At 39.4% G+C, this 9,870-nt stretch overlaps 1 protein-coding gene across 1 annotated transcript in view; it reads right to left on the reverse strand.

Annotated features, from left to right (window-relative positions):
* Positions 1 to 1,776, reverse strand: part of TYR (tyrosinase) — a 43,862-nt gene extending 42,086 nt beyond the window's left edge. The window contains exon 1 of the mRNA XM_039718766.1: positions 854 to 1,776. Coding sequence (XP_039574700.1) covers positions 854 to 1,696 — 843 coding nt within the window. The 5' untranslated portion in view covers positions 1,697 to 1,776. The remainder of the gene's footprint in view (positions 1 to 853) is intronic.
* Between the last annotated feature and the right edge of the window lie 8,094 nt (positions 1,777 to 9,870).

Consider the following 9,870-nt stretch of genomic DNA (forward strand, 5'->3'; position numbering starts at 1 on the left):
GGAGTGTGTCTATTGAAGCTGATAGACCTTTGTCACTGTATTTTAGGCAATGTGGTAGTGATGAGCAAGAGACAGAAAAAAGCCCTCAGTGTTAGAGCAGGACACTGAGTTCAGCTATATGACACTTTATCACTTATGTATACATGTAATGTCACTGTGTTCTATGGCCTCATTTGAAGTGCTTTTAATTGCCAGGAATTTTTGCATTTGCACTATTGCATTTGCCTCTCAGTTCTTTTGAGCAACAGATAATATTTCTTCTCTACTTCTTTGAACTACTGATGTGAATTACACAGCTGATTCTTCTCTGCTGTAAAGGTTTGGTTTACTTGTTTGTCTGTTTGTTTACATTGAAAGCAGGTTAATTAAATTTGATAGTTTTTAACTCATGGATGAGAGGAATACAGTGGGAGAAGGGTAGACTGCCTGAAAAGCTTCTGCTTCTCTTTCCATCATTCAGTCAGCCACTGTTTTGCAATGGTGCTAGAAAATTATGTGCATAAATCCTGCTTCTCTGACCTAACTGGCACACCAGAGTCAAGCATGTTTAACCTGCTAAAGGCCATGTTTGGACAAAAAGGCATAACTTTCCCCCTTCCACTTTACTTTTATGTTCTTAATTAAACAACCTAAATACTACAGTCAAAAAGAAATGAGACAAAGCTACAAATGAACAGTTCTAAATGAAGATTTGGTCCACATAAAATCCGATTTCCTTTCTGATATCGCTTCCTTTCTCTCCAGGAGTATCTAAGGGAAGGCACTATGGCTAAGCCCCCATTTTGGGCACCTCACCTAAGTGCTTAAAATCAGATGGGATCATTCCCTTCCCTATTTCTTGGCCAGTTCTTACCTGCCACGCGGAGAAAATTGATGCTGGGCTGAGTAAATTAGGGTTGGTGGGATGTCTGCCACCCATGTACTCATCATTGCAGACCTCACAGTCCTCTGCATCTCGCCAGTCCCAGTAGGGGATGGTGAAGTTCTCATCACCCGTTATCCTCTGGATCTGACGTTCCCACATCAGCAGAAAGACCCGATGCCAAGGCAGGAATCCAGGGGCTTCGTGGGCAAAATCAATGTCCCGCCACACATTGGACCCACCTAAGAGTGTGTCTCGAGAGGCATAGTAATGCATCCACACAAAGAGGTCATACACATTGATGTCTCTGAACATGGGGTTGGAGCCATTGTTCATCTGAGTATACGTGCCCGTAGCAATAACGTAGTCCTGGCTAGGGATGTTCTTTGCCAAGTTAAGATAGGCAAGAAACTTGTTCTTCTCACTGACAGTGAGCTGGAAGATGTTTCTTCTTATTTTCACTTGCCTTTCAGTGCAGTTGAGCCCGGAGAAGCCAAATTTGCACTCCCCACAGTTGAATCCCATGAAGTTGCCTTCACATCTACATGTCCGGTTGTAAAATACAGAGGGCCAGTCTTCTCTGTCATCCACTCCTGAAAAAGGGAACTGTGGTCCCAGTGGAGCCTGGGAGAGAAGGATGTTCTGGCAGGACCCTCTGCTGGAAAGCTCCCCACAAGGGGACCCGTCTCCATCCCAGGGGGGACAGCACTCCTTGCTCAGCAAACTCTGCACGTTCGCACAGACTCTGGGGAACTGCCCAGTGGACGGCTGGAGGATGACGAGCAGAAAACCCAGGGCAAATAGCAGCATACTGACAGAGCAGCAGGAGAGCATCAACGTTATGCTTCAGTGGTTGGAGTGTTCTCTCTGACCCCTCCAAAGGCCTGTGCATGAAAGGAATTCTTCCCCTCTACCAGGAATGCTTCACTGCTGACTTCTGCTACAGCACACCCTTCAATGTCCTTCCCCATTCCTACGCATGATGCATTTGCACACGAAATACACTTCAGGGTTAATCTCATTATCACATGTTTTAAATGAAAGCCAAGTGACTTTCCCCCCACCCCCTACAAGTTTCAAAATACAGGCATTTATTATAAACTTTCATCTTCTGCCTAGCACATGATTGCTCTCTCCTGGCAATTGGAGAGGAAGTAAAATTAAAGTTTGGACACTGAATCAATTATAAGTTCTTAGAATTCCTAGTTTAATTATATGCTTTAGAGTAAATGGTTGGCTAAATAAAGACGTGGCAGAATCTGGTTGGTTAAATAGGAAGAATACCGGACATAAAAAATGAAAAAAAATAAAGAATTGAGCAAACTATTTTTTTTAAGAGGAAGAAAAAATAAAATGTGATCAGATTAAGTATGAATATAGGGCAGAACCAGAATAAATTATTTGACTTAGCATTTTTACATTTCAGTGTAAACTGCCTGTCTTGGATTAGCATATGGCAAAGGGAGGTGAGGAAAATAATATATTTTAAATAAGATAATTTTTGTTCTTCTAGAATTGATAGCATTTTCACAGTTGATGACACACAAAAATCTGCATGACAGCCTTCTCCACAGTTTTGTGGGAAACACAGACAATCTGCCAATAGATTTTCAGAAAGCACTTTGAGCATCTGTCTCTGGATCAAGAAAAAAACCATTGACTCCTGTTTTTCTCCCATCAAGCAGTTTGCAAACACCATATCTGTGTTCCTTACTCAATATGTTACTGGGCAGCCTCCAGACCACCCACCTCTTTCTTCTTGTACATTAGCCTGAGGAGAGCTGACAGAGCTGCATGAGCAGATTTAAAAGTTAGACATTCTTTGAAGCTGCCCCTTGCAAGAGGACAACTGTTGTTTTACTGCTGGACAAAGCACACATGAGTTATCCATTATTTTCTTCATCTACTGCTGTTAATAAGAGTGGTTTTCTCGGTTTTTTTTCTTACTAAAAACTTTGTGAATTATTTCCTTGTTCTTGGGGAGCGGGGGGGGCAGGGCAGGAACAACATATAGGCAAATGAAATGGGATTTCTGCTGGGAAACAAGGCCTTTGCTGGGATCAGGAGGTCATCACATGACCATGCTGAGGAGCACGAGGTGCTTTAATCCTGTTGGCTTCTACGCCTCAGGTATTCCAGGGGATTATCCCTGAGTCCCACTTCCAGGGAGCCTGTGATGGGGGAGCCTGGAGCAAATAGGACAAAGGGAAAGTATTTGCTTTTTCAAAAAATATTTTTAACCATAGTCTGATGTTTACTATTTTTTAGCTGATTCCCCCAGTTTCCATGTCAGGCTTGTAAAATATATTCTATAATAGAAAGGCTACTTGCTTGATTTCTTTTATTTTGTTTGCACCTGGCTGTGTGGGAAACATTGCCATTTCATTTACTGTTCTTCCCATGGATGCTACTACAAAAATACTATACATGAGGAGAGACCCATCTCTGAGGATAAAAATATGTATTTTTTAATTTGCACTGAGAAGCCACAGGGATTGGGAGAAACTTGAGATAGAGCCTCAGAGGGAACCAGAAAAGCCCTCAAATATGAACAAATACATTCAATACTCTGTTTTAATATTCAAATGAGATTTTATGTTCAATGTTACAAAAGAAGGATCTGAGCCTTGAGAGCTGTCATATGATGAGTTTCTGAAGCAGCTGGTTAACCACGGAATTCCCTGTGCAATGGTTAAAATGAGAAGCTTTGAATCAGGAATGTGACTCAGGAGAAGAACACACCCCTCTTGCTTTATAGAGATGTCAATAGTTACTAGAAGGAAAACTCCCAGAGAAGTGAGAAATCTTCCTGAAGCTCACCTGCTTGCAGCATTGGGATCAGATTTTCAACACTGTGCTGGAATGCTAAACCAAGTTTCACAGAGACACAGCCTATGGATTTCTGATGTGGTTATGGACAAAGACAAGAACACTCCAAGTAAAAAACAAGGGCATTGAATGGGGTTTCACATTACCTCATAAAATTAATTCCTTGTTTCCTTGGAGCTGAATAGGTTGATCTTCAAAATATCATGTCTCCCTTTTGTAAAATGCCACAGAAGTTTCCATCCTGGGCTGATAATACTGAAGCAATCAAGTAATATAAGTGGGTTTAAAAAATTCTGGTAGCTGGATGGCACCATGGAGGAAGTATTGCTCAGTATTGCTTGTTAATTACTTGTCAGGAATTCATGGGGATTTTAGGTCTAGTTTGCTATGTTGAGTGGGGAAAAAAGAAACTTGGGATGGGAAAATGGAGAATAATTTTAATTGTGGTTACTTTAAAAGTCAAGAATAAAACTCTGGAGAAACAGGGGCTGGAAAGACAAAGTTGATGTTGCTCAATTACCAGTGCAGATACTAATTGTCTAAAGAAAAAGAGAAAAAAAAAGGTTATTTGAGATGGATAAGCACTAGGACCCCTTGACAATTAGAGAAAAGTGGAAAGACAGATAGTCTTTCAGAGTAACCAGACAGGAAATTCAGTCTGATAAACCAGTAGACTCAGATTGTGTGAACGCATGAATGTTACCAGTTCAGTGCTTTTATTATGTGGCTGTGTTATTTTTGATCTGATACTGGGATACCTAGATACAGGCTTAATGCATCAGAAAACAGACATTCAGACTGGTATGAAAACCCAAGCCAAATATTAGAAGCAACTTCTAGGAGTAAGAAAAATGTCATTGATCTGTAGCCCAAAACAAGGGAAAATAGGTGCTGATACAATCGGAGCAATGAAAGTATAGAAACATTAGCAAAAGGCAGTCTCTTCTTGTTATGGACTGCAGATAGCATGTAGCAGAAAAGTAGATACCAATCTATCAATCTACAGTCTGCACAAAACTTGCCTTATACCTGTCAGTCATGATGACAGGACAGCATCTAAGGGGGTCGCTAAAGCAATATTTCCTACAGTTTTGTTACACTCCACTTACACTTCACCACTGCTTTCAGATCTTTGCTGAAAGGCAGCCTGACTTCTGGCTTTTGGAAGCATGCTGGGCAAAGTGGAAATTTTGGTATGTGGTTCTGAATGCTTTCCTATCAGTTTTCAGAGGAAAAGTGTCAAACAATTTCTATGTGGCCTGTACCTGTGGCCCTGATAGCAGGCCAGGGCTCAGATTTAACTAGGTGGATAATATTGTGCTGTTTCAGGAAATTCCTGTCTCTTCTAAGAGCTCACTGAGGTTGAAAGCACAGAAAGTTTTTTGGCAACCTATAGGGAAATTATTCATGTTTTATCTTGTTTTATCTTAATGTTCTGCTAATTTTCCAAGGGAAAAATAGCCTGCTGATATGTTATTCAAGCAACCCACCCTATGCAAATCTAGTGGTGGAAACAACTAAGGAAGAGGCAAGACCAGCCTTTGCTGTGCTGGAGCTCTCCTGGACTGAGTCTCTCATCTTGCAAAGCTGCATCCTCTGCCATCATGACAGGTTCCCCACAGTTGTGTCTCAACCAGCTGAGACACAGTTTTACTATTGCAGTTAAAAGCCTATGCTCTTCCTCCCCCTTTCCAGTGTCCTCTGATTCCAGTGACTCCCCTGCAAGCAGACCAGAGGAAGTTTCCTCCTGGGCTGCCCATGGTGTCTTCAGAACCAGTTCTATCTAACAAGTGCCTCTGGATGCTTCTCACACACTTGTCCTGCTCCATTTATCCAGCTCTGCAGAGAAAGAGAAAATAATAAAAACTAGGTTTTTTAGTAGCTGTGTATTGGTTTTCTCTGTGTGTAGGTTTTGGAAAACAGGTAATCAAACCTGTATTAAGAACCATGTGCATTAAGAACCATGAGAGTGACATTTTGCACAGAGCAGGTTACAGCAGCTCTTGGTGGTAAGGTAAACACCGCTGTGCAGTGTCAAAGAACTAAATTTGGGAAAGGAATGAGAGAATCAGTGGGGACAGATACAGGTATATAAGTCAGTTGGGACCCTTGGAGACTGAGGTCACCTCGTATAACCTCTTCTGGACCCAGAGCGGCTAGGCTTCCATTAAACCCAGCTTTTGCTTATAAGAAGTACATCAAATAAGCCGTTCAAATGCATATTTTTCTCTGAAATTCAACTATGCATTATTTTATTCTTAAATTGATCCTTTAAATACTCAAGAGCAGAGAGGTGAATACTATAGTTTTTCTAAGGTGTATCTGAGAGATTTGCTGGGGCAAATAAAAACTTTATGGGTGGCAAAAGAGCCTGAATTTTACACACCAACAGAATATCTTTTAAAATTAAAAAAAAATCACAAAAGCAAAAAATGTGATTAAATGTGGCCAGTTCTAGTGGAAAGAAAATATGTGCAGAAAAAATTAATATCGTATGCTGCTTTCAGATTTTCTTTTGAGAATTACCCATACCTGCAGTAAGATTTACCTCATTTCGGTTTGAAAAGAGGTTTGTCTGGCTACACTTCCAGAAAACCCCAGAAAACCCATTAAACTTTGTGATTGTTATTGCTAGTGGGTTCTTAAAGTCTGCAGTTTTTTCTTCCCTTGAAACTCCCTTATCTTTGTAACTCTGGTAGAAGGAGCAATCAGATAAAACCATGCCGACAGTCTACAAAATAAAACATGCAGACCTCTTCCCTGAGATACAATGAGAGAAGGAAAGCTGTGGGAAACAAATGTTCCCTAAATCCCAGATTTCTACCTGTGTACCTGGTTATTACTGTAAGATTTGCAAACAGAGGAATGTGCTGGAATGGGCAAGAAGGACATGACCTGCAAGCCCAGTGGGTGCACAGGAGAATGATGTGTCCTCCTTCTGCTTCCCCTGCTCTACAGAGGGGAGATCACATGGACCTTCACTCCCAGATCAGAGCAGGGAGAAAATGCAGATAACAAAGAAGACAAATATAATTGCTCCACTCACATTTTTATTAATTTAGACATCTCTACAGCATATGAAAGATAAGGGGAAAAGACATACATTGTTTAGAATTTAAAAAGTCTTATTAACCTTCTATAACGGTCTGACAGTACTCAAAGACCCAGCAGCATGAAAGACTCAAATACATGTGGTCTCTAATTTCACCCCCCTTTCCTGCCAAATAATGAGTGTAATGAAGAATCAAATCATACAGAATTTTACATTCTCTATAGAGCTTCACTAATTATTCCATGACTAAATAAATATATAAATAAGACCTTGACATTCAATTTCACTTCAATACAAACAGTGGATAGGAAACTCTATTACTCAGACTGCAAACTCTCTGAATAAAGAACAAAATGTCTTGGTAAGACATTAAGAATCTGGGAAAATGGAAAAGTCCTTCCAATGTAAAATTATTCTGATAATAGCTGACAGTTTTAAGCAACAAAGAGAAGGGGAATTAAGGGAGATTTTTCTTATTGTCCTCCTTAATTTTTTGCCATTATGATGCAGTGTGTTTGAAACAAGCAAAAGAAGATTTTTTTTTTTCCTTCCTACAAGTCATAGTTAAGCTGCTATGCTCACTGTAGCTGAAAATTTTGATGAGTTCAGAAACTAACCAGAAAAATTCAGGAAAGAATAAGCCATTCTAAGAATCATAGAACATCAATGCTCCATCTCTGGCTCCTGAAGTCTCAGAACCCTAAATTCTTTAAGGAAGGGAGATTACTCCAGGGAAAGTGACTGTATAGGCCTGCTCTCTTCCCAAATCCACTGTGCATCTGCCAAGGGCCATTGAAGGAGCAGGATAATGGACAACAAGGTCCTTTATTGTGATCATTCCTATAACAAAAGTGAATTAAATATTGCCCAATTGCAGTGGTATCTTCAGCACAAATGTCACCAGGCATCTGGTCTATATTGCACAATATATGCACACTATATGCACAATAGTGCATATAATACAACACATACCTCACTGATAATTGACAGCAAGATGCTTAAAGTAGTTTGAAAGCCAAGATACAAAGATTTGGAGTTTATTTTACAAATTAAAAAATGTAGGTCTGCTTTCAACTTTTCAGAAACAAAGATCTAGACAAAAGAAAAAGCCTAACAATTTTGTAGGTAACAAAGCAGATATTGTTGAGGTTATTCACATGGATACTGTAAACATTTTTGTGCACCAGTTATACATTCTGGGAGGCTTAATGTACCTAGAAAAACAGATGAAAGAAATGAGTGACCAGGTGTGTTCCTGGAATTCCTTTTTTCTCCCCAGGCCAGAGAACAGATGTAGAATATACCAGAAACAAATAGTTTAGAAAGCAAGTGACAGATGCAGAAACAGAAACAGAAAGCATCAGTTGTGCAGGGTTTTAAATAAGAGAAATAAAAAACTTTAAGAAGCAATATGTTTAATACTTCTGGCATAAGTGTAAGAGATTCTTATGACTTAAATGGCTAAATTAATCTTAAATTGTCTCTGGTCATCTGAGATGGACTTGGCCTAAGCAATTTTACCATTCCAATCTTTTTGTTAGAATATGGTTTTGACCAAAACTCTAAATCACATAAAAATTTTGAAAGCCTTGAGTAGTAAGGTTAATTTCAGAAACTGTAAAGGACTGATTGGGTTCCAATCACTGTGAATCAGCAGATGACTAGGGGGATTGGAGAAGCAACGATTTCCGAGTGAGTTCTCAAAGGAAAATTTATATCACACCTTCCATTTCTATAAAAACACATAAAAATACTCAACACATAAAAAGCCCTCACACTTATGCGAGGATCTTTTGTCACCCATTTCCTTATCTTCTGATATAATTGACATTACATGTTTATCTCCCTACCAGGAATATTTAGCTACATTATAAATTAAAGGGATCTATTTTGTGTGTGTATGCTCACTTGCACTGATGCAAAGTTGGGCTTTTGCACACCACATACATGGACGGACACACCAACAATAAATTGATACACATCTCAAATAAATTCATTGTCAGGAACAGAAAAGGTTTTGCTGGAAGCTTTGTGTACATTTAGTGAATTTTGGGGTGATCTAGCATTAAGTACTGACAAATTTATTTTGAACTTGATCTTCCACTTACAAACAACAAAGCCACATTTAGTTAGGCAAAATGCATTCAAGCACATGGAAGCTGCAGGGCAATATTGTGAATCCTGATAGCGCATCTCTGGCCAAAGTATGATCAAAGATCTCTTCACCACTAAGGAGTGACAAATGCAGAGTGAAAGAGGGACGGAAAGTGAGTGAGAGTGTGAACATTACTGCCAACATACATATGGTTACTCTTAATTGCCCCTTACACCAAAAATAAGAAGATAACAATGAAGAGAAGGGACATCAATCCCTTTTGGATGAATGCTTTCTTGAGGAGTATGGGTTTTTTTCAGTATTTTAGTAGTATTTTGCAAGTGATGATTAAAAGCAAACCCTGGCACAAATGCCACATCAGATTCCACCATGGAAAGATGCAAAGCTCAGAAATTCCTAAAAACATTTGCCTGTAGCTTTTCTATATGAAGTCTCAAGTTTTCTAGGTCTGATATTTTGGGATCTACCAGAACTGGAAGTGTCAGTTCTGCTCTGCTTTTGGATCTGTCTTCATTTCATGAGGGCAAATCTCTTCTTTTCTGTTTCAGTGCCTGAAAAATGCTGGACTTCTTTCTATTTGCTGGGCCTTACAATTTGGGTGACCAGTGTTTTTTATGACAGTTTCTTTTGCGGGTCACTTTGTAATTGGTTTTGCTTTTGAAACTGTCTTTGCATGCATTAGCTTTCAGTGTGATCAGTATGTTTCTATGTGTAACATCTTGGACTTGGAATAATTTATGCCGTCTAAAGAACTGCAAATGGTTAATGTATTGGCATGATATATAAATATGTATTTTGCCTTTATTCTCAGATAAAGAAAATGAAGAGGAGAGAAACAAACAACCCAGTGCTGTCACAAAAAATCTCTTTTTAATGTGTTTGGGAAATGTATGAAAACTAACAACAATAAAAAAAAAATTTTTTGTGAACATAATGCAGAAGAGAGCTGATTGCAGTACCCTTCCACTTGTGTCCTTCTATGTGTCCAGTCATTTCACCCTAAAACAGGCA

This window comes from Passer montanus, unplaced genomic scaffold (assembly GCF_014805655.1).
Source record: "Passer montanus isolate IOZ18808 unplaced genomic scaffold, ASM1480565v1 scaffold4, whole genome shotgun sequence".
In the NCBI taxonomy this organism is placed as follows: domain Eukaryota; kingdom Metazoa; phylum Chordata; class Aves; order Passeriformes; family Passeridae; genus Passer; species Passer montanus.